This window comes from Podarcis bocagei (genome assembly GCF_964188305.1).
Source record: "Podarcis bocagei genome assembly, chromosome: 7".
Classification (NCBI taxonomy): Eukaryota; Metazoa; Chordata; class Lepidosauria; order Squamata; family Lacertidae; genus Podarcis; species Podarcis bocagei.
Window position 1 is genome coordinate 76,103,462 of NC_138132.1, and position 25,060 is coordinate 76,128,521.

Here is a 25,060-nt window from a genome sequence, read left to right on the forward strand (position 1 = left end):
GGCTATAGGCAGTCCATAGGAGGTGAGCCTGAAGGCTGCCCCCTGCAAGTCAGTGGTTTGCAAATGTCTGGCTCTTAGCCTTTGACTCCTGGCACCTGATAAGCTGCTGATTAGGTGGGCTGCAAAATGCTTGGGGTGCAACGCAGGCCAAATTAGGGGTACAGCCTGGGGAGAGAGCCACACAGAGAATCTGGAGGACTGGATTTGGCTCCCCAGAGACTGTACAATGTACTATCATCCAGACATGATGTAAAGTCCCATTAAAGTTGTGAGGAAACATGGAGGGATGGTAGGAGGTGGCCAGGGGGTGCTGAGCAAGCCCCAGCGGGGTAGGGGGGAGCATCTCAATGGAAGCAAGTAATAGCATCCAACAGGTAGGCTCTGGTTCTACAGAGAGAATGAGGAATCTGTCACCCTTCATATGTTGTTGGGACTCTTAACTCCCAATATCTAGATCAGGGATGTCCAACCGGTCAACCGTGATCGACAGGCTGATCTTGGTTGATCACAGGATCCCTCTCGATCGGCAGTAGTGAAAAGCAATGCAGTGAAAGTCCCCGCCTCCCTCCTCCATCGCTCTGTTCCTCCATTGCGTCAAATGGGTGGTATTTAATTGTATGTAGCTGACATGTAGCTGATGAGTTAGGAAACTAAAGTATAGTTAGATCTTCTCCTCTCCAAAAAAAGCTCCACCACTTTGGCTTCCCCCCTCGCAGCCTCTTGTGAGTTGGACGTGCCTGATCTAGATGATATATTGTATAGCCCGCTGAGCAGTTATCGTGGCAAGTGCAACAGCAGAGATCATTCAGTGTACAACTTAAGGGTAAATTCTGTTAAGTGTTAGTCAACTAGCCAAGGAAGGGGGAATAGGTGGAGGTTTTGCTTAGCAACCTAGCAGAGCAGCATGATCTTTAGCGTGTGCTTGCATGAGGTAGCATGTGCTGTGACTGGTTGTGCAGTTGCGAGGCAGTTTTCCCTGTGTTTGGTTGAGTATCTAACCCTGCTCTGTACAAGGCCTGAACTAAGAAAAGACAAAAACCTCTCTGTTTCTTTCTTCTCAAATTATACACTAATTTTGTCTAGTTGGCTCGGAAAAAGTGTTATCAGGATTTTTCTCTCTGTGTTCCAGTTTGCTTTATTTATGTGATTTTGCTTGACAGTTATGACTAGACAGAGACAATCTGAACAGCACCCACAGTGCTAAAGTGGCAATGCCTCCCCAACAGGCCAGGAAGTTGTGCCACCTGCTCCATCATTCCCCTCATCTAGTCCTTCCTTTGTCCAACCTCCAGAAGTTCCCCCCTCTCCCCACAACACCCAGTCCCTTGGTCTTGGCCAAGCCTCCTTACCCACGGCAAAGAGCACAGTGCTGGCCCCCTCGCAACGCCGGGGGCGCGTTCGGCTGTTACTAAGGACGCCTCTCTGCTCAGGCATGAGATGGTACTTGAGGGCTTCGATGAGAAGGTCCTTGCATTCTGACTGGTGCCGCACAAGCAGCTCTGTGTCCACGTTGCTCATCAAGAAGTCACGGCTTAGGAGGGGAAGCCGGACACACTTCATGAGCTGGGAAGAAGAAAGGAGAAGGTTTGGGCGGGGTGTGAGCGGGGACATGAACTAAATAAAAGGAAGAGTCTAGAACTAGAATCATGCAAGAACAAAGTCACTTTTGGACAACCTGTTCCTTGGGCATCTACCCAAACTTGTTTGCACTAAGGGTTGCATCCAACTAAGGCTTCATTTGCACTATACATTTAAAGCAGTATCAAGTTATTCATTGTATTTATATCCCACCTTTTCCCTCCATTTTAACTCTACTGCTCCAGGTCCAAGGCCAACTCTCTAACCGCTACCCCAGTTGAAATGGCCATGGCTCCCTGCAAAGCATCCTGGGAACTGTAGTTTGTTAAGAACGCTGAGAGTTGTTAGGCAGCCCTTATTAGCTACAATTTCCAGAGTTCCCCAGAAAGTAGGATTGACTGTTAAGAAATGTTGCTCTGTGAGGGGAACTGCACTGAGAAATTCAGAGATTTGCACATTTCGGAGGACGATTCTGCTTTGCTTTCTGCATCGTTTCAGAAAGTGCAAATTAGATAGATTTGCTTTTAAATGTCAACTGAAACGAATTCCTTCCCGTTCTTAACTACAGCGGAATAAAATCAGATGACCCATTCATTCTTTCTCTCTGTCTCTGTCTCTAGAATGGCATCCATCGGTAGGCGAAAAAGAAGGCTGTCCTGTTTTTGAAATCAGTTGTGCGATTATGTCGTACAGAGGGGTCAAGAATTCTATTTGTCGCAACGGGTGTTTCCTTTGGTGAGTAAAATAAGAAGAGCTTTCTTCTCCAACCTGGAGCTGGACAGCTAGGAGGAATAATCACTTTTGTCATTGTAAGGTAAAGGTAGAGGGACCCCTGTCTATTAGGTCCAGTCGTGACCGACTCTGGGGTTGCGGCGCTCATTGCGCTTTTTTGGCCGAGGGAGCTAACTGGGTCTTGTAACTGGGTACAGCTTCTGGGTCTTGTGGCCAGCATGACTAAGCTGCTTCTGGCGAACCAGAGCAGCGCGCAGAAACGCCGTTTACCTTCCTGCCGGAGTGGTACCTATTTATCTACTTGCACTTTGACGTGCTTTTGAACTGCTAGGTTGGCAGGAGCTGGGACTGAGCAACAAGAGCTCACCCCGTTGCGGGGATTCGAACTGCCAACCTTCTGATTAGCAAGCCCTAGGCTCTGTGGTTTAACCCACAGCGCCACCCGCGTCATTGTACGGTGCTCTAAACCAACAGCGCAACTGTGGGAGAATCCTTGGCACCTGCTCCAGCTAGGAGTTAGCAAAGAAAGCCTGGAAATGGTGGCTTTGCTGCTGGGCTACTGAGGCACTCTAGTGTAGCTGCAGGGATGAGCCACCCCACCCCTCTACAAACTTTGGGGAGGGAAGCAGTGACTTGTCCTTGACCTTGCACAGAAGCACAGCCTGAGGTCAAGGAAGGTATGGAGGAGAGCCTGGAGACCCAGCAACCACCATTTGGGGGTGGGGGGTCAGCTGAAAATAGCAGACTCTTGGCTATGTAGCATGCAGCCTCCCTCCCACATTCATCCCAAACAGCACCGAAACCCGCGCAGCCACGTACTCTAGGGATATGCTGCCTTCGGCTGTCCACATCATGCTTCACCCAGCTCAAGACAGCTCGATAGACTTCCTCCTCTGAGGGCACATTGAGGCTGTCACTGGAGATGAGATCTAGCACCTGTAGAGGAGGACCGGGGCAGATGGAGGGGGGCAAAAAGAATAGAAAAATTGGATTATTTCAGACACTGCACAGGAAAAATGGAATCGAACAAAGATGATTCCAAGAACCGCCAGCATTTCTATGCAGGATCCATATCAAGAGATCGAGATAAGAACAACATGAGAACATTAGAAGAGGCTCACTGGGACCTCAGCAGCCTGGTTTAGCTATGTTGCTGTTATAATGGGATTGCTTGTTGGTTATTCTAATCGTGAACGTTCAAATTTTTGTGTTTGGATGGGGTTCTTCTATTGTATGTGCTAATGATGGGTCTTTATAGGTAAGTGCTTGGTTTTATATTTGAAAACCACCTAGCAGGTTACTGATCCCTCATCTAAACTCACTAATGGTCCCTTTTGCTGGTAGCAGCTGCCCAAGGATTCAGCTAGAGGTCTTTACTGCTACTTGAGAGCCTTTTTAACTGGAGGTGCCAAGGATCGAGGTTCTGCATACAAAGCAGATGCTCTACCACTAAGCTACATAAACCATAGGAACGTAGGAAGTTGCCTTATGCTCAGACCATTGGTCCATCTAACTCAGTAGTGTCTACACTGACCGGCAGTGGCTTTCCAGAACTTCAGATTGGGGGGTATTAAACCTGGGACCTTCTGCATGCAAAACACACCTCCCCCCCCCACTAAAAACAAAAAACACAGCCCTTCCCAATGCTTCCCATCTACAAAGGGCATCACAGTGGTGCCTGCCAAGCATAGGCAACAGTGTCCAAGGAGAAGCTGGCATGATGCCACCAGCAAAGGCAGGAATGGCCTTATGGAAACGCAGGAGGAGTTTTAATGAGAAGGCACACTGGTGTTTTCTTACTGCATAAGAAGCACATTAGGTCAGCACGTATTTACATGCACTCTTCCTATACCAGCTGCAAAGCTTGGCCTGTGGTTTGGAAAAGCGATTGGAGGCACTGAAGTTGCTAGGAGGGAGGTACCTCCCTCAATTTTTTAACTCTTTAGGAATACACAGGGGGCTGTGCTATCCTGAGCCAGACTCACTCTAGCCATATTAATTTACCAGGACATTTGGACAGCATTCACGGAGTTGGTTTCCCACTGAATCCAGACATTTGCATAAACAGATGGGACTGAGTGTCTGTGTGCAAAACCAAACATGGGGGATGGGGGAATCGATCACTCATTATGCCAGGCTTCCTCAACCTCTGCCCTTCAGATGTTTTGAGACAACAATTCCCATCATCCCTGACCACTGGCCCTGCTAGCTAGGGATCATGGGAGTTGTAGGCCAAAAACATCTGGAGGGCCAAGGTTGAGGAAGCCTGCAATATACCTTTAGTTTGTGCTACTAAAACGTTTTGTGGATTTCATTTGCAAAGGTAGATTGCAGCCTCAATCTCAAGCAGGTGAGCGAACCCTGGTGCTCCTTCGTACCATTTGCGAAACCTGACACACAAGGCGAAAAAAGGGCCGCGCCATCTCTTACCTGCTTGAGAGGCAGAAGCATGAACTCTTCTGTCTTGGAGACATCCACAAAGTGCTGCAGGACATATTTGTGGGCCGACTTCAACAGGTCGCTGCAGGAGTGCGTGTCTGCGAAGCCCCGGATGCCCAGGCAGTTGGAGGGGTCCAGCTGGCTCAACAGGAACTTGCAGCAAGCATCCCGCACCCCGTTCAGCTGGAGGAGGCTGGCGGCAGGAAGCAGCGTCTGCAAGGCAAAAAAGCCTGTCACAGGCAGGTATCTCACATGCGCTTCAGGTTACACACTCCGCTAACCCAGAAATAGTGCTTCAGGTTAAGAACTTTGCTTCAGGTTGAGAACAGAAATCGTGCTCCGCCGGCGCGGCAGCAGCAGGAGGCTCCATTAGCTAAAGTGGTGCTTCAGGTTAAGAACAGTTTCAGGTTAAGTACGGACCTCCAGAACGAATTAAGTACCGTATTTTTCGCACGATTGGACGCACCGGACCATAGGACGCGCCTAGTTTTTTTGGGGGGAAATAAAGGAAAAAAATTTTCCCTTTATTTCCCCCCCAAAAGCAGGTCAGGGAAACCGAACCAGGTCGAGGAACAGCGGGATAGTGGCGCTGCGCCTCCCTGCTGTCCCCCGAGCTTGTGGGGCTGGCTGATGTCTGCCTAGCGCGCGGGGCGCTCTGCTTCAGGGCGCCCTACCCGCCGGGCGGCAGGCTGCTATCCGCAGCTTGGGGAGCCTTGTGGGGAACTGCTGCAGGGCTCCCCACGCTGCGGATGTATGCCTGGCGCGAGGGGCGCTCTGCTTCAGGGTGCCCCACCCGCCGGGCGGCAGGCTGCTATCCGCAGCGTGGGGAAGCTTGCGGGGAGCTCCTGCAAGGGTCCCCATGCTGCGGATGTGTTCCCAAAGCGCCGGGAGCTCTGCTTTCAGGGCGCCCGACGCTCCGGGAAGCAGGCTGCTATCCGCAGCCTAGACACGGCTAGCGGAGCGCTAATCCCGAAGCTTGGGGCGTGCGGAGCTCAGCGTGCCCCAAGCTTCTAGGCGCCGGCAAGGTCTCCGCTAGCCCTGGGAGAGCCCCGCGACGTCGCGGGGCTCTCCCAGGGCTAGCGGAGACCTTGCCAGCACCCAGAAGCTTAGGGCGCGCTGAGCTCCGCACGCCCCAAGCTTCGGGATTAGCGCAGTGGTCCGCTAGCCCTGGGAGAGCCGTGCGACGTCGCGGGGAAGCCAGAGGAAGCAATGCTCCTGAATATCAGGTCATGGAAACTGCAGGAGAGAAGAGTGCCCCAGCCCCATAGCACTAAGAACACACTTCTGCTTCTTGCATTTTAACAAGCTGTGTGTCGTCATTTTTCTTTCCATTTTTTAAAATGGAAAGCTGTGCAGTCAGCGTAAACATAGCAGGAAAGCTTCTACTTTGGACCAAGGCTTCCCTCAATTATCCTGGTTTTGCGCTGAGCAGTCTTTCAGCCATCACCTTCTGGTAGGAACCTACAAAAACCCAAGAGAGATCCACAGATGGGAAGAGAGAAGAGGTTGCTCCAGGCCAGCTGAGCCAGCCTTGTTGGAAGCACTGCAAGACCAGCAGCAAACAAAGCCCCGGCCAGCCATCATGTGACATCATTGGGAATTGCAGGGAGGGCAATGCGATAAGATTACAGGCAGGCAGCATCTGTGGTTCAGGGGCCTGGAGGTGCCGCTGCAATTTGGTTTTGATACATAAATAGACATTAAACAAGACGGACCCAGGAACCTCATATGGCCATGTGGAGTGCTCCTTGCCCATATCCAAGATGCTCCATTCCATTCCTTCTCTCACTCATCTCTCCAACTGTCCCCTGGCTCAGTCCTCATTGGGGTGGGGCTTTTGGGGGTGAGGTGGGGTCGAGGGGATCTTCTGTTAGGATTCTTGCCCCCGCTCAAGTTTATTTTTGTACAACTGCAAGAATTGAGTGTTCTCTGCAGGGGGATTTCTCCAAGCCTACTGATACCGACCTCTGTGCGTATGTGCGATTTTGACTACAAAAATGTCGACATCCACCCCTGAATGCTGGAAACAGAAGGAAACATAAAGGAATGGTTCGCCTGGTGGGGCAGCGCAGCAGCAGCTTTCATGGCCCTTGCACCCAGCGCTGATCTGGACGAAGAGTCGGAGGCTGCAGAGGCACCAAGTGGGGAGCTAGTTTGGGTCAGGGCTCAGACCTGACTGCATGAAGGTATGCAGACCATTACACCTCAGGTGGCTGGGCAACAACTTCCAGACCACCAAGGCTGTACCCTCATTGATGCCTTTGCTTGAAGAACCACATGTCTCTAGTCTGGCTAGGCTGAGAGCCCACCAGTAGGGAAGCTATGGAATGGAGGATCCGTGCTTGTTTTCAGGCCAAAGGTTCTGAAGTTTCCTCAAGGTGGGCAGAGCCAGGAGGAGGAAGTCTGGAGACCCCAAAGGCCTCAGCCTGCTCCAAGCCTTTGTTGAGCAAGTTGCTCCCTTGGAGCTGTCCGTGGTTCTGCCACTTTTGTCTGTGGGCATCAGACAGGAATGCCAAGCAGTGTTGTTGCCGCTTAACAGCAGAGGGTGCAGGTGAGGCAGCAGTGAGGACAGTTCCCAAAGAAACCATAGAAAAGATGCTGGTCCTTCTGGTCCATCTTACCTGTACGTTCCCTTCTCCCACCACAATCTCAGCCGTGTAGGCATATTGAACCAGCTGCTCCAGCGCCTGCGGGTCGATATCATGGAGTGTTATGTGGGTCTGTCGGCTTTCACTCATCTCATCTGCGGTGGCAAGGGAACACAAGGGAACTCCGTGAGGACGCCATGGGTATCTTAAGCAGAAACCCCTAGGTGCTTTATTGTGGTCACTGTGCCCAGCAAAAGCCAAGGCCCATCCAGCCCTTTGGAGGAGGAAGAGCTGCAGATCAGTGGCAGAACAGATGCTTTCTTTGCAGAAAGTCCCAAATTCATCTCTGGGTAGCAACAATCACAAGTCCTAGAGGTCTGAGGGAAGCCCTTGCTTCAGACTTGGCCCCATCTGCACTATACGTTTAAAGCAGTATCATATACAGTCGTACCTCCGCTTACGTATCCCTCTACTTACGTAAACTTCGGGATTTGTAAGCGGCAAACCCGGAAGTATATTTCCGGGTTTTTGCCACATGCGCATGCACAGAAGCGCTCTACCGCCGTGTGTGCATGCGCAGAAGCGGTCCTTCTGGTTGCAGAAACCGTGGGATCCAACCGGAGCTCCGGACAGATCCTGTACGCAACCGGAGGTACCACTGTAATGTTAAACTGTTGTGGCTTCATCTAAGACTTCTGGGAGCTGTAGTCTTTTAAGAGTGCTGAGAGTTGTTAGGAGACTCACTCCTGTTCCCCTCACAGCTACATTTCCCAGAGTTCTCTGGGAAGAGGGGTTGATTCTTTAAAAAAGCCAGAGACAACACTACCAATAGCTCCCCCCCCCACTTAGAGACCCATGCTGGTTTATACTGGGTGGACTTGACTAACTTAGACCTGTTAATTTCACTAGATCTGCTCTGACTAGGATTTATTTATACATGACATATGTATAGCAGACATTAGAACCCAAAATGTCTGCTGTACATATGTCATGATTAAGGGATATCTTCTTCTTCTTCTTCTTCTTCTTCTTCTTCTTCTTCTTCTTCTTCTTCTTCTTCTTCTTCTGTGTTTGCCACCCTTGGCTCCTTTACAAAGAAGGGCAGGATATAAATATATAAAAAAATTAAATATGGGGCATCAGTGCCCAACATAGCCCCTTTCCCCTTCCCCATGAGTAGTAACACCAGATTAAATTATGCACCTATTAAAGTTCATTTGCAAGTTATCTAATGCAGCCTTCGAGAAACTGCTCTGCAGCTCACCTGAAAGGGAAAGTGTCAAAGCAGAAAGAATTTCAGGGTTAATGAATTATGTGCAACAAGAGGAATGGCACCAATTAAAAGTCTACTCGACTTGCAGAATTTCTACAGGTTGCAGAATTTTTGCCACAGCTGGAGCAGAACATGAACCACCTGGGTGCAGACTTTCAAGGCAACTGAGGCAAGGAGGAAGAAGAGGAAGATTTGGGTAGAGATACTTGCTTGTGAACATGGCGTGGAAGTAAGGGCTGCAGGAAGCCAGCACCACTTTGTGGGCCTTGATCTCCTTGGCGGCCACATGCAGCACAATGTCGCAGAGCAAGGATCGCTGCCGCATGCGGTTCATGCAGACGAAGGCGTCGTGGTAGTGCCGTTTCGAGTTGTGGGAGATGCTGTGCCCATCCCGGTTTAGGAGCTGCATTCCGCTTTCCATGGCTGCAGGCGGGTCGTTCCTGGCTCGTGGCAGCGCCCTCTCAGCCTCTCTGGAGAAACATTTTAGGGAAGGACAAGAATCAGATTAATCACAGTTTTGGGTCCCAAACTCTGCTCCTTGGTTTAAACAACAACACCCTGCTTGCAACATTTCAGCTACCCAACCGGAAGCACCCGATATGAATGCAAAAGTGGAAAATAAGAAGGTAAGAAGAGCCTGGCAGCTGGATCAAGGCACCAGCATCCTGTTTGGACAGTGACCAATCAGATGCCTCTGGGAAGCCCCAAAGAAGGCCCTGAGCCCAACAGCAACTCTCACTGCTTGCAATTCCCAGCAACTGGCGTTCAGAGACATGCTACCTCCAACAGTGGAGGGAACAGCCATTGCCAGCCTTGCCCTCTATCAATGTGTCGAATCCCCTTCTAAAGCAATCCAAGGGGAGCATGATGAACAAGAGCATAAGAAGACCTCTGCTTGATTGGGCCAAAGGCCCAGCTAGTCCAGCATCCTGTTCTCCCTGTGGCCAACCAGAAACCCCAAAGGAAAGCAGGACCTGAGTACATACTGCCTCTGGCAATGAAGGCAGAACACATCTCTCATGGCTACCAGCCACTGATACCTTCCATGAGTTCATCCAATCCTCTTTTACCTCCATTCACATTGAAAACCTGATGCGGGACTATGATGCTCCCCTGGCCTGATCCAGCAGGGAACTCCTTATGTTATTCGTCATTGCATTATGCTGAGATGATTTAGATCAGGCAAATTCATGGAAGAGAAGGCTATCAGTGCCTACTAGCCAGTATGGCTATGTTCTACCTCCATTGTCAGAGGCCGTAGGCTTCTGAATGCTGGTTTGCTGGGAACCACAAGTGGGAATAGTTGCTGTTATGCTCAGGTCCTGCTTGCTCACTTTCCAGAAAGGGCAGCTGGCCGCCCACTGTGAGAACAGCATACTGGACTAGATAGGCCACTGGCCTGATCCAGCAGAGCTGCTCTTATGTTCTACCTTGGATGCTGGGTGGAACTGGACTTTATCCATTCAAATCCTGCATGGTGCGGGGGGGAGGCAAACAGTTTTGCCCAAGGCTCCTTCCAAAGCACAAGCCTCCCTGCCGCTGCCTCTGAGCACCATGCATTGTGATAACCACAGGCGCCTCGCCGGTAATAATCATGAAAAGGAATAATTAAAAACCACTCAGCAGCCTCACATCAGATCCGCCCACCGGCAGTAAGTCACACGCATGTTTATCCGGGCCTTGATATTCATCACAAACACCTCCACACTGCCGGCTGCGAGGGCTTATGAGTATGTGTGAGCGTGCCTAAAAATAACTGGTCCTCAGCTAGGAAGAGGAAGCAGTTTTAATTCATTCTTGCCAAAAGCGGGAGACGCATATGCCAAGGAGAGGGAGGCGGCGGCAGCAGCGATGACGAAGACGGCGATGGGGACAAAGAGAATCAGACCACAAAGCAGCGCACACATGCACACCCTACAAGCCAGATGGACAGATGGGTGCAGACGCAGTGAGATGCCAAGCTTCCTGCAGCCTCGGAAGAGAAGGGGGGGGAGCACCAAAGCATACAGAGCGCTTCCTGTGATGGAGGAGAGGGAACCCCCGTCCTCGTCTGGAACGAGGGGAGACGTCGAGCGGTGACTGAACGGATGTGACTCCTGAGAGCCGCCCACATACAACTGATCGTGCAAGCTAAAGGCAAATGGGAAGAGAGAGGAGATCTCGTGAAGTTAAGGAGCTGCCAAATGCACGATGCGCAGCGGGCGGGTGAATTAACATTTGCAAAGTATGCAGTGGCGGAAGCGCAAGGTATAATTATGACGGGTGGAAGGTGGGCCATGTGCTCCCCTCCAGCAGCCTGATTTCAGCAGGTGAGACTTTTTCAGGGTGGGGGATAAAATGTATTTTTCTGCTCCCGAAATGTTTCAGCCTAGCCCCTGGGTGGGGAACCTTAGGCCTGGGGGCCAAATGCAGTCCTCCAGACCTCTCTAACTGGCCCTCAAAATTGTCCCCAGGCCACATCCCTCACCAGCCTGACTTTGCACCCTCTTTGTTTTTGCCCAGCTAGAATGTGTTATTGAACTCTGTTCCTGCCTTTTGTCTGGATGGAGGAATGTGGGTGAAGAAAGTAGCCTCCTATATGAAGGTAAAACAAAAAACATTTGTTGCTGCACCCACTTTTGCCTCTGGCTCCACCCACCACCGGCTCCTGGAAAGTCCCTCAGAAGGGAATATGGCCCCTCAACTGGAGAAGGTTCCCCATCCCCATCCTAGCCTTTCCAAAAGATTCCACTATGGCAACATCACTGACTCGCGGTCATCTGGCTAGGAGATTTCACAGCCCCCATGTGCTGGCCTTCCTGCAGACCCCTCAGAGTAGTTCCCACCTTTCAGCCGTGCAGGGGGTAGTGTAAGACTTGGGGGCAAGGAGCAACCATCCTAAGCAGAGCACTCTCCCAAAAGTCCTACTGTACAAGCTAGATGGGACAATTACAATAGTTTCAACCATTCAATAGCATTGTATCAAAGCTTTGGTTGAGGGCCCAGGAACTGGTCAAATCATAAGGGTGTGCATAACGGTGGAAGGACTCTCAACTGGGCTTAGACTTTCATAGGGACAACCTCTTTCATGTGCAGGAGCTATCCTGGGTCCTGAAACATCCTAGCATTTGCATGGTCTATAGTGGTACCTCGGGTTACATACGCTTCAGGTTACATACTCCGCTAACCCAGAAATAGTGCTTCAGGTTAAGAACTTTGCTTCAGGATGAGAACAGAAATCGTGCTCTGGTGGCGCGGCGGCAGCGGAAGGCCCCATTAGCTAAAGTGGTGCTTCAGCTTAAGAACAGTTTCAGGTTAAGAACGGACCTCCAGAATGAATTAAGTACTTAACCCAAGGTACCAATCTATTTGTATATTTAATTATACTAACACCCACCACTGCCACCCAACTCCCAACTCAGATAGCCTCTCCAGGAGGATACAGTGGTTGATGGCATCAAAAGCCACCAACAGATCAAGGAGAAAATCCGTCTCCTCCAAGAACATCTGGATCTGGTTAGCAGCCACCTGCTCAAGAACCTTGTCCAAGAAAGGGAGGTTGGCAACTGGCTGGTAATTCCCAAAGTTCTCAGAATCTAGGGATGGTTTCTTAAGAAGCGATCACTGCCTACTTGAAACAGGCAGGAACTATCCTCTCTTGTAAAGAGGTATTGACCACCTCCCTAGCCCTGACAGCTGTCTCCTTCCTGCTGGATTTTATCAGCCAAGAAGGGTAAGGGTCCAGAGCACAGGTAATCGACTGTGCCGATCCAAGCGCCTTGCCAACATCCTCGAGCCGGATCAATGAAATTCAACCAACAAAACAGGATTAGACAGTGCTCTGTGTATCTCTTGAGAGTCAATTGCTGTAACAGTAGAGCTAAGGTCCTGATGGATGCAAGGAATTTTATCCTCAAAATGCCTAGCGTTCTGCCACCACTTTTGGGCCAGTGTGCTGAAGACCCGGAAAAGCTCTGCCAGATGGTATAGTGAGGATGCAATGGTTGTCATGACAGCCATGAAGTCCTGAGCCACCCCAGAGCCAACTGCCTCAGCATGGATGTTGAAGTCCCCCAGAACCATCAGTCTAGGAGTCTTCAAGCACTGCCGCCAAGATCAGCTCCGTCAGGGAGACTGAAGGACACCAAGGTGGTCAGTAAACCAGAAGAATCTCTAATCTGTCCCAATTACCTACCCAACACCAGGAACACACACTCAAGATCCCCATTCAGTGGGACAGAAAGCCTGGATAGAGACACACAGAGACAATCTCTATAGGCCACAGCAACCCCCTCCCTGGTCCTCAAGTCTGCCCTGATGCTGTACTGAGTACCCAGGTGGGCACAACTGGGTAAAACCAACTCCTCCCTGTTCACCCACCCAGGTCTCAGTGATGCAGGCCAGATCGGCCTTCCCATCTACAATCAAGTCATGGGTTCACAGCCAATCTGGCATTCAACAGCAGCAGTCGCAGACCCAAGGGCTGGCTGATAGGACCACAGTTCTTCAAGTTGAAGGGAAGGCTGCCACACTGCACAGTCACATATACACAGGATCTTTTAAGACAATGTGTTCAGCAATCCTGAGAATGCAGAACATAACCAACTTGTCTCTGGGCACAAATCAAGAGACAAGGTCATAGCTCGGAAGCAGAGCACCTGCTTTGCATGCAGAAGGTCTCAGGTTCAATCCCCAATCGTATCTCTGGGAGCATTGGCTAGAAAAGATGCCCTGCCTGAAACCCTGGAGAGCAGCTGCCAGTCAGTGTAGACAATACTAAGGCTGATGGGCCAATGGCATGATTCAGTATAAGGAGGCTTCCTATGTTCCTGTGTCTTAAGGGAAGGGCCATGGCTCAACGGTACAGCAGCAATTTTGCATGCAGAAGGTCCTGGGTTCAAACCTTGGCATCTCCTGGTAGGGATAGGAAAGAAGACTCCCTGCCTGAAACCCTGAAGAGCAGCTACCAGTCAGTGTTGACAATATTGAGCTAGATGGGTCCAATGGTCTGACTCAGTTCCTGTTCCTTACCCTCAATGTGAAGCCTATAGCCTCACTAGGAACAGACTTTGCTTTGAGATCCCAGTTCTGTTCATGAAAGTCCAAGCTCTGTTGGAGGTAACATCTTTTCAGACATTCCTTCCTCGTCTTCTTAAAGGCTTTCCAAGAGGAAATGCAGCCCTAAGAGTGAAAATGATTGCTCACCCTTACCCATCATCCTGAGCACAGTTGTTTGCTACAAGAGAAGTGCCTGGCTTTCCGTGAGAAATAAATCAAAGCAACAATTAAAGGATTCTGAGAGCCCTAATGAACCTATACCCCAAGAAAGTAATCGTTGTAGCTCTGAGAGAGTCACTGTTCTGAGCACACTTTTTTTGAATCTGTCTCCTCTGGGCACCATTGGGTTCTGCCTTGGCTCATTCATTCACTGCCAAAGCAGAGATGCTATGGAGTGGCATGCTTTCAAGCGAGCCTGCCCATGGCAACGCTGAACAAGGAACTCTTCTATTCAAGAATGTAAGATGCAAAACAGTTATTGTCCTAAGCAAACATTTTTTCAACTAATAATAGTTAAGGAAGTGGGACATAGTGGGTTGCCTAGGAGCAACTTGGGAATGACTTTTAAACCATATTAATCTGCTGTCATTAACAGCTAGTTGTTTCATGTCCGTTTACATGCAATTTTGTATTGATTTTTTTTATGGTGAAGTGCCCTGGGAACTTATTTGGCTTAAGGGTAACATATGAATGCTTTAAAGTCCTCAATCCCTTCCCCCATCCCTTCTTAAATTAAAGCCTTTTGGCTTTTTAAAAGGTTGAACTTCAGAGCCACCAATGCAAAAACTTATGTTCCAGGAGAATTCACTTTGGATTAATGTTCTAGCATATATGAATCTTTTATTGCTAGGAGGGGGGTCTAAGCTTTGTTGATATAACAATAAAGAGCAGATCTGTACATACACAGCACTAAATCTTTTATCTAATCCCCTTTTAAAGCCATCTAAACTTGGCTACAAGGGACGCGGGTGGCACTGTGGGTTAAACCACAGAGCCTAGGACTTGCCGATCAGAAGGTCGGCGGTTCGAATCCCCACAATGGGGTGAGCTCCTGGTGTTTGGTCCCTGCTCCTGCCAACCTAGCAGTTTGAAAGCACGCCAAAGTGCAAGTAGATAAATAGGTACCTCTCTGGCGGGAAGGTAAACGGCGTTTCCGTGCGCTGCTCTGGTTTGCCAGAAGCGGCTTTGTCATGCTGGCCACATGACCCGGAAGCTGTACACCGGCTCCCTCGGCCAATAAAGCGAGATGAGCACTGCAACCCCAGAGTTGGTCATGACTGGACCTAATGGTCAGGGGTCCCTTTACCTTTACCTTTAAATTTGGCTAGCAAGCTTCTAAAGTGGCATATATTGGACAGGGTTAGGCTAGAAGCTGTTCACCCTCTATTAACAGGTGCTCCTAAGGGACTATTTCTATAACCAACAGGTGCACCTGAAAATCCTGCCCACTATACCCAGCATGACTAAAGATTGTCATTACTCAATGGCTGTGTTAGCATGTTAACATTAAATTAGTCTTGCATATGAAGCCTGTGTTTCCAACGCTGGATGCCTCTGGAGAGTCACTGTTCCGAAACTCTTTCCAACCCTCCTCCTGAGGGCATCCTTTGGTTCTATCTAGGCACTATTCAATCACTGTCAAAGGAGAGGTGATATGGAATGACCTGCCAGTGTGCCAGTGTGGTGTGGTCTAGTGGTTAAGAGCAGTAGTCTTGTAATCTGGTGAACCAGGTTCGCTTCCCTGCTCCTCCACATGCAGCTGCTGGGTGACCTTGGGCTAGTCACACTTCTCTGAAGTCTCTCAGCCTCACACACCTCACAGAGTGTTTGTTGTGGGGGAGGAAGGGAAAGGAGAATGTTAGCCGCTTTGAGACTCCTTAGGGTAGTGATAAAGTGGGATATCAAATCCAAACTCCTCTTCTTCTCCTCTCAGACGAGGCTGCCCACAGCATCTTTGTATGAGTAACATTTTCAAGCAGGAATGTAGTATCCAGAAAGGCAACTCATGCAGAGATACAGAACTCTCTCTTAAAAAAAAACACAACACCTCACACTTAGTACACCTTTTCTTGTTTTTTGGTTTTTAACCCTCAACTACTTTATAGCCTGGGAAGTGGGGAAGAACCTGGAAATTACTTCTGAACTCTTTGGTCAGTAAACATAGCTACTCTTAGGCTACTTAATAACAAATAACCATTTTGCAAGAGAGCGGAAAAGAGAGAAAGCAACCCATGCTTCTTCCACTAGTCCACTGTATTTCCATGTGTGTTGTGTATTAAGATGCTTTCTGTCCACTGTGTCTAGCAGGAAAGTCAAGCAGACTGGTGGATGGCTTGATCTGTCTGTCCTCCGCCAGCCTCTCCACTCACCTGCATGAAATTCCTGGTTGTCTGAGGTACTAGGTGAGCTGTTAAATGTAAGATTGTGCTAAACTATAATTTAGCATTAGAAGCTGCAGCAAGACTTGGGCTTCCCCTTCTTCAGTTTGACTGCAAGGAAGAGATTGGAAGCTTCCATTTCTATTTTAAATGGGCCACAGTTTAGTGCGTCCTCTGAGCTCTAAACTGTGGCTATTGTTGAAACAAGCCATCTTTGTAATCTACAAATAAGATTAACCACTGTTTGTCTGGGTTCAGATGTCACAACAAACTGTGGTTTATCTAAAACCATAGTTTAGCTTTACCGTGCACAGTCATTAACAATGGAAATATATTCTGCATACGCTCAGAGGCAGTTTATTATTCTGTTATTCAGCATGTTCTAGCCCCACAGTCCCAATATTACCCATCAGATCTGCTTATTTGGTTTAGGTAGTGTTGAACAGCTAAGCCTTCCATCTTGGTTGAAAGCTCAAGTCTATAGTGTACTATGGAAGCAAATCCGCTATCTCTTTTTTGCAGCCCTCAAACCAAGCCGTCCTAAAAATAGTCCTGGTTGTTTCAAAGGACATGACGCAAGCCACAAAATTAATCACCCTCTCTGTTGCTAACACAGGTATCTTCCAATGCCAGCCATTGGGTTCAGCATGGCATTTCATAGAACCAAAGGCCTTCAAATCCAAACTGGTGCTTAAAATCAGTCCCCATAATCGGGCAAAGATAACAGGTGCCCTAAGCCATGGAACAGGGAGGATCAAGGCGTTGGCAGGCCTACAGAGCAGGCTGCTTTGGGCTCCAGCAAGTCAACAAAACCCCGCATTGTGATTACTTTATTTATTGTGTGTGCCACTTTACAAAATATAAGAAGTCAGCTCCTGCATTGAAAGCTTTGGAGCCTAAATTTTGACACAGGAGGGAAAGGAGGCAGGGATAAACAGGGGAGACAAAATAAAGATAATTGAACTTTCCCCAGTATTTTGAGTCACCAGAAATGTGGGACATCTGCCCTAGAGAGGCCCAGTTGTTCACACTCGCTGCTCACATTTTGAATTCCCAGAATGCAGCTTTCTAAGAATACTTGTGGGTTGCAAGCGGATGCATACAGACCAATAAAAAGTTCAGAAAAGAGCATGGAGAGCCACCAAAATTTTCCAGGGGGGTGGAGCAACACCTCTATGGGGCAAGGTCACAATATTTGGGGCTTCTTAGCTTAGAGACGAGGTGAGCAAGAGAGGACACGATAGGGGTGGTGGAGAAGGTGGACAGAGGAGAAGTTTTCTCTCTCTCTTGTGATACTAGAACTCAGGGATGTCCAGCAAAGCTGAATGTTGTAAGATTCAAGCCAGATGAAAGAAAGTACAGTGGTACCTCGGATTAAGTACTTAATTCATTCCGGAGGTCCATTCTTAACCTGAAACTGTTCTTAACCTGAAGCACCACTTTAGCTAGTGGGGCCTCCTGCTGCCGCCGCGCCGCTGGAGCACGATTTCTGTTCTCATACTGAAACGAAGTTCCTAACCCAGGGTATTATTTCTGGGTTAGCAGAGTCTGTAACCTGAAGCGTATGTAACCTGAAGCGTATGTAACCCGAGGTACCACTGTACTTCATAGTTACTATGGATCAGGAGTCAGTGACGGCCACTAACTTGGATAACTTTAAAATTAGACAAATTCATGAGGGATAGGCTATTAATGGCTACTAGCTAGGATGGCTATGTATTACTCCCACTCTCAGTGGCAGCCTCGGAGTCTCAGGTGCAGAGAGTGCTGCTCTTGTGCTCAGGACCTGCTTACAAGCTTCTGACAGGTATCTGGAAAGCCACAGCGAGAACAAGATACAGGACCAAGTGGGCCTTTGGCCTGATCTAGCCTCAGGGTTCTTCTTATGCACTGAGCTCAACAGGACTTGCTTCCAGACAAGTGTGCATAAGATTGCAACCCCATTGTTCTTTCCGCTGAGTTATTGTTTGCTTTAATCCCATCTGTTGTTGGCTGTCTTCTTAATTGCTTTAATTTGTGTGGGTTTTTTGTTTTTTGTTTTACTTAGCTTGCTTTTAGATTTTTAATTTGGTGCCTGTAAGGGGTACTGATGGGGAGGTGAGATGCAAACATTTTATTAACAAAAGCAAGCCGCACTTTTCAGGTGCTGCAAACCCCTTTCTCTGCTTTTGCTGTAAGACACGGATCCAGTTCCTCAATCCTACAGGCTGCCTCCCACTGGCTTGTGGGCAACGTAGCTGGAGCTTAAGGAAGGGTCTGCAGCTTTGTGGTAAAGAGCAGGAATGGTGGGGCTGGGGCCCAAATGTGGCCCCCTAGCTCTTTCAGTCTGGCCCTCGGGACTCCCCAGGTGACACGCTTTCCCAGCCCTGATTCACACCTTCCTTAAGGGCTTTTGCGTGGGTGGAATAGAGTCCCTGAACTCTGGTGCCTCTTGCATTGCCTGGATGGAGAAAGAGAGAGATTTGTATGTAGTATTATAAAATCCTGCATGGCATGGAAAGTGAATAGAGGAAAATTCTTCTCCCACTTTTGTAATGCTAGAAAGCTGAATGTTTGAAGAGTTGGGACAGAGAAAGGGAAGTATTTCTTCAGAGTTAAAGCTATAGAACTTGCCCCCATAGAAGGCAGCAATGGCTACCAACTTGGATGGCTCTAGAAGAGGATTAGATATACAGTGGTACCTCTGGTTACGTACTTAATTCGTTCCGGAAGTCCGTTCTTAACCTGAAACTGTTCTTAACCTGAAGCACCACTTTAGCTAATGGGGCCTTCCGCTGCCGCTGTGATGCCAGAGCACAATTTCTGTTCTCATCCTGAAGCAAAGTTCTTAACCCAAGGTAATATTTCTGGGTTAGCGGAGTCTGTAACCTGAAGCGTATGTAACCTGAAGTGTATTTAACCCGAGGTACCACTGTATGCACGGAGAAGGCTCTCCATGGCTACGAACCACAGTGGTTGGCCCCTGTGAGAGCAGGATGCTGGACTAGATGGGCCACTGGCCTGATCCTGCAGGTTCGTTTTATGTTCTAAACCTCTGCCTTTTGAGTGGTTGGAATGGAGTCTTCTCTGCAAAGGTAAGACACCTCACTGTTGGCCCAACTGCTTTTGTCCCTGGTCCCACCTGCCAGTGTCCTACACACATCCCTTGAAGGTTGTCGATCAGGCAATGTGGCCTCAGGCTGGAGTTGGTTTCCCACCCCTGTGGTAGGGCACATACTTTGCCCACAGAAACCTCTGCTCAGAAACCTCTGGATAACTCCTGCTAGCAGACGTAGACCATGTTGTTAGACTCCAAATCCCATCAGCCTAAGCCAGCATGGCTAACAGTCCAGGGATGATGGGAGGTTCCTCATCCGTGGATTAAAATTGCCTGGGAACTGGGAGAACCATCCAGAAAAAGGAGGCTCACTGCTGTGTCTCTGCATGAGCGGCTGTTCTGGCTTTTACTAAAATGGATTAAAAACAGGGACGTGGAACCTGTGGCCCTTCAGATGGTGTTGGATTCCCATTAGCCCCAGCCAACATGGCCAATGGTTGGCATTGATGGGATTAGCAATCCAACAACACCTGGAGGGCCACAAGCGCACACACCCTCCGTGTCAACAATACTGAGCTAGGATAGACTGCTCTGGTATAAGGCAACTTCCTGTGCTCCTGTGTTAGACTCTGTTTACTAAGTTGAGTTGGTTTGGAATGAACTCTTTGTGTTCTAAGCTCCTAGGAGGCTAGGCAATGCCTTCCTTTCTCTTCCTGCTGTGTGGCAACTACATCAGTAGCACAACAAAACAAAACAAAAAATCAGGAATTCACAGATGCTGCAGGAAATTCGACAAAAAGAGGTGCCTGCATTGGTGCCTAAACATCCCTCCTCTCTTAGAGGAATCATAGAGTTGGAAGGGACCACAAGGGCCATCTAGTTCAGGCATAGGCAAACTCAGCCCTCCAGATGTTTTGAGACTACAGTTCCCACCATCCCTGACCACTGGTCCTGTTAGCTAGGGATGATGGGAGTTGTAGCCCCAAAACATCTGGAGGGCCGAGTTTACCTATGCCTGATCTAGTTCAACCTCTTGCAATGCAGGAATGCATGGGAACTCGAACATGGGACTCGAACCCACAACCCTAAGATTACAAGTCTTGTGCTGAGCAAAACGGGCCCACTCCTGGAGCATGCTCCAACCTGCATCCTCCACCATCTATCATCCTAACAGTGGAAGAAAGCCTGCTGCTCCACCCAGCAGGGTTGGCGTTGGGCAGGCAGTCTGATGAGGTTCCTTCCAGCTCTAAAATTCTGTGGTTCTCAACCAGACTTCGCCAACCTGGCTGAGCTGGTGACAGCTGTCGTCTAAAATCTCTGGGGGGCACCATATTGGTGAAGTCTGGTCTGGAGCCAAGAACCTCTGTACCACATCCAAGTATTGCTAGATGAAGGTCAGAAAGAGCGACTCATTCTTGTGTGGTGCTCTGACAATGGGGCTTCTACCATGATGTAATAGAATCAGAGAATTGTAGAGTTGAAAGGGGTCCCGAGGATCGTCTAGTGAGTCCAACCCCCTGCAATGCAGGAATCTCAATGGCAGGTGGCCATCCAACCTCCACTCAAAAACCTCCAAGATAGGAGAGTCCAGCATCTCCCTATGGAGTCTGTTCCACTGTTGAACAGTGTGGTAAAGTTATGCTGCAAAAGGTATGCATGGGTTCTGAAACGCTGTCAGTAGGCATCTTGCCTAGGATACCAAGAAATAAAATGTTATCCCCACCTGGGGAAAGATACCCTTCATTTCATTTTTCATCCCACAAAGTCTGAATTAAAATGGCCAGCAGTTTAGTTTTGGATTGTGCAAGAATGACTACTCCGTATGTTTCAGACTGAGCCCTCTAATTAGAAGGAAGCAGAGCGAGAGCAGTGACTCATACAGAGACTCAGCAGGCAGCCTCCTAAAAGCAGAGGCAATTCATCTTAGCCTTCCTGCCATGAGAGTAACTGAATAATACCTGTTAAGGCAAGCATTCCACTGAACTGAACTTCTGATTCATTTTAAATTTCTTTAAAAAATTGTTACGCTTTTTAATTTTTTGTTTTATTGTTTATTTTAATTAGGGATATTTTAATGCCCCAGTGAATTTGCCAGCTGCACTTGATTCAGAGAGGCCACAAAGTTACCTGTCTGTCAGGAGAGATGGATTGGAAGGAGGCAAGGTCAGAACAGGCAGTCATGCTTTCTCAGGGCAGCTTTCTCAGGGCAGGTAATTTTCCTGAATCACTACTTGAAAGAGAGTAAATGAACCAGTCTCATTTGATCATGAGATGTGGCAGAAGGATCTGTAACAGGGAAGATTGACTGGAAGAAGGCAACTTCAGACCAGAGACTCACACAGGGACACAAATGGGATCCTCCTCTGAAGGCAGGTAATTTTGTTATATTTGTAGTGTGGGTGACTGAATGCTCAAATTACACCTTGTGATGCAAACAAAAATTAGCTGCATTCAGTGTAGGCCGACTGGAATAAAAGGAAGCCCAGAACAGCTATTCATGCAGAGATGCAATGGGCCATCACCTGTGTGTGGGGGTGCACTGGGCTGAAATTTCATTCTCATTAGTAGACTAACAGCTCTCTTATGACTCTTTTATTACAGTGGTTTTTAAAAAAGAAATTGCTGGAGAGTTATGCTTTCTTAAATGTAGCAAGGGGAAGATGCATATAATTTATTACTATTATTATTATTATTATTATTATTATTATTATTATTATTATTTAAAAACAGAAGTAAATAAGGTGGGTGGAATGTGTTAAACAATTAGGAACACCCCCCTCCATGCACAAAAAGGTCAGTTTTGCATTGCAATTTACACCCTCCCTCTAGAGGGGGTAATCTCTCTCCCCCACTTAGGGTATGCTTAATATCTGACTCAAATGCTAACATGTGAATGTGATCAACACATGTTGCCATGCAGGTACATTCACAAAGGGGGTGGGATTGGCTGGGGGCCCCCTTCCCTTCTCAGTGCTCTTATATACTAGGAGTCTTTTCTGCAAATAGCCAGGCCAAAACAAAGACTTACAAAACGTCAATTTTTAATGGGGGGGGGAGGGGAGTATGCAGTTTAGTGCTCCCCCAGCTAATACTTTCTCATGATTTGCATCATTACATCTCTCCCTTGCATTCCCTGCCCAGAGAGGAGGGTGCAGTCAGGAAGAAAGTGCAAACATATTCCGGATGGCCTAAGAAACAGATTCCTTTGTGTCCATATTCCACCGCCCGCCCCCCACTTTCCATAGGGCTAAAATTGACGCAAATGTAAACGGACCAGGTGGAAGGCGATTTAACAAAAAAAAAAGTTAAGGAGGAGCTAGATTTTTTTCGTCCCCACCCCCGATCTTTTGATAGTCCCGGTTTTATAAATGGTCATATTCGTCTTTGAAAACGCAAAGCAAATAGGCAGTAGGTTAGTTTTCAGATAGGGCTGGTGGAAGAATTAGTTTTGCTTTGATAACATACACACACTGTATATATTTGCAGCACTGGGATCCTGCCAGGATATGCAAACTCGGATAGCCTCCTTAAATTAAAAAAAAAATACACACATACAAAACTGATCTGGGTAGCAGCAATGCAGGCTTCTGATACTGCAACTGGAGCATTTGGGAACGGGGCGGGGGTGGGGGGAAGGCGCGCACACGCAAAACCTGCATCCCATCCCCCCCCCCCCGCAGCCACTCACTTCCTTTACAGGGTTGTGCGCCCACTGCACCCCACAATGACAAATCCGGCTCTTTTAAAAAACATTAAATTAAAGGAGCGAGAGCTAGACTGCAGTTGTCTGAAATACGGCAGTCACCTCAGATAACCCCCCTCGCCGGTACACCAGCGCGTGTCTTCAAAAGCTTCCAACCGCAACACGATCACCCTTACGAGCAGCGGGATTGGGGCCCGTGCTTTGCCCCATCCGATCGACGCCTTGCAGCAGATTATTTGAGCCGCAGTTTCTTGGAAACGTGCAGCCCATAACGAGATCCTCCTCCCCTGCCACAACAGATGAAGGATTTTGTGGTGGCTGCATTGTTGTTCGTTGTCGTCTGAAATCGTACAGCGCCTAGCGCAAAGCGAGGCAAGCGCTTGCAATCGCACGCAGCCATCCTATTTCCATCAAACAAGCCAGGCAGGGTTTGTGTGTGCGCAAGGAAAACTCGAAAAGAGTAACAAAGGAGAAATGAAAGCCAGCCCATTTCACTGGGAAGAGAGAGAGAAGAGGCGGGAGAAACGGGGGCGAGGCAGCAAGCTTTAGGCACACTTTCCTGGGAGTAAAACCCGGCTGAGGATCCTGGGGTTTACTCTCGAGGAAGCGCACGGGCAGGCTGCGTGCAAAAGTGTGCGTTTGAGATGCACCGCCAACCTTCCCGGTCCTGCAAAATGCGGTACCCAGGCTGCGTGAGAATTCCAAGTGGAGCCATTGCAGGTAGCACATAAAATTATACAATAAAATGAGACACACACATCTGCAATGGACGCAAGTTTAGGCTGCAATCCTGTAAATAATCTGCCTCTCTTGTTCAGAACCGGTGCTTTCTTCTATTATGAATTTTCCCCATTAGAAATAATAATAATAATAATAATAATAATAATAATAATAATAATAATAATAATAATAATAATAATAATGCAGAGAATTGTGAATAAAAGACCGTACTCACCCAGTTGACACCTCCAGGGCTAGAAAGCAAAGGTGCTTTCCGTGGTCAGGCACTTTGCTCTCCAGATTGATGGATTTTTTAAAAAGTTAGCCGGTGCAAAAATCGCTTTTCCCAGCTGATGGGGCGATTGCTAACAGCGGCAAAAGCCTCCCACTGGATTATACTCCTCTCTCCTTCCTTACTCTCTCTCCTCTTTGCACATATCAGGTCCGTCTTTCTTTGCTTCCCTTCACAGTGGAAAAAACACCAGCACTTTCCCCCACCCTGGGCTCTACAGCAATAATCAAAAGGAAGGCTTGTTAGTTTTGTGTGTCTGTGCTGGTGTGTGTGTAAAGTCGCCGCCCGCTCTGCAGTTTTGCAACGGTGGGTCGTGCTGTGTAGACTGTTCCTTGGGGATACAGCAGTGTGTCTTTACATCAGCTGTTCTCAACCTTTTTTTGAGGTCACAGACCCCTTGGAGGATCTGAGGAAAGCTATGGACCCCCTTCCCCAGAAAAAAATCACTTAAAGCAAATATGCACATTTTGCATACATTTTATGGGAAATATTTTTTATTGAATAAAATAAAGTGAAACAATAAAAAGGAAACAAAATGCATTAAAAATGCAAAAAGAGGAAAAGCATACACTTAATTTTATTGCGTCGGGGACAAAACAAACCCATTTTTGTGCCCCCTGAAGCCCATCTTTGGACCACCCCCATGTTTGTTTGTTTATTATTACATTTTAATACCTGCCCTTCACTCTAAGGTCCTCTACAATAATTAAAATACAATATTAATACTAAAACACAATATTAAACATTATTTAAAACGGTTCAAGACAACTTATTTATTATTACATTTGTATCCCACCTTTTCTCCAAAGGACCTGAACACACTTCTCCACCTCCCCGTTTTATCTTCACAACAACCCTGTGAGGTAGGTTAGGCTGAGAGAGAGAGGTTGCCCCAAGGTCACTTAGAGAGTGGCTACTCCACACTGGTAAAACGCTTCCTTTGCATTGAGCACTTGTCATGCAATGATTGCTATTGAACATAAGCAGGTAAAAGCTCTGTTGGTAGAGTACAATATTCTTAATCTCAGGGTTGTGGGTTCAAGACCCATGTTGGGGAAAATATTTCTGCATTTAGGTCTACAGTTCTATAATTCTATGAAATTCTACAATTCTATGATGCTATGAAAAGACACATAATGGGGTTGTACTCAACACCACTCTTATTCAGTGTCATAAAAGACCTGTACCCATTCATTTCAATGGGTACAGTAGAATTTAACTGGATACAACCCAAAATGTTTAACTCTAGATATCAAATTCATTGCCAACTTTATTGCTTCTAG

At 48.0% G+C, this 25,060-nt stretch overlaps 1 protein-coding gene and 1 long non-coding RNA gene across 3 annotated transcripts in view; one reads left to right on the forward strand and one right to left on the reverse strand.

Moving 5' to 3' along the window:
- Nucleotides 1-4,923, forward strand: part of LOC308591160 — a 39,783-nt gene extending 34,860 nt beyond the window's left edge. Inside the window, exons 5-6 of the long non-coding RNA XR_014010006.1 lie at nt 2,199-2,313; nt 4,828-4,923. This is a non-coding gene — a long non-coding RNA (uncharacterized lncRNA). The remainder of the gene's footprint in view (nt 1-2,198; nt 2,314-4,827) is intronic.
- Nucleotides 1-25,060, reverse strand: part of KLHL17 (kelch like family member 17) — a 37,796-nt gene extending 12,736 nt beyond the window's left edge. The window contains exons 1-6 of one of the 2 annotated variants that reach the window (XM_081201559.1): nt 23,721-25,060; nt 8,821-9,080; nt 7,371-7,492; nt 4,741-4,962; nt 3,130-3,246; nt 1,350-1,563 (exon numbers count right to left, since the gene is read on the reverse strand). In XM_081201559.1, the coding sequence (XP_081057685.1) occupies nt 1,350-1,563; nt 3,130-3,246; nt 4,741-4,962; nt 7,371-7,492; nt 8,821-9,031 (886 nt within the window). In that variant the 5' untranslated portion in view covers nt 9,032-9,080; nt 23,721-25,060. Of the gene's footprint in view, nt 1-1,349; nt 1,564-3,129; nt 3,247-4,740; nt 4,963-7,370; nt 7,493-8,820; nt 9,081-22,867; nt 22,971-23,720 lie in introns of those variants that run through there. The other variant, XM_081201560.1, reaches the window with a different exon arrangement.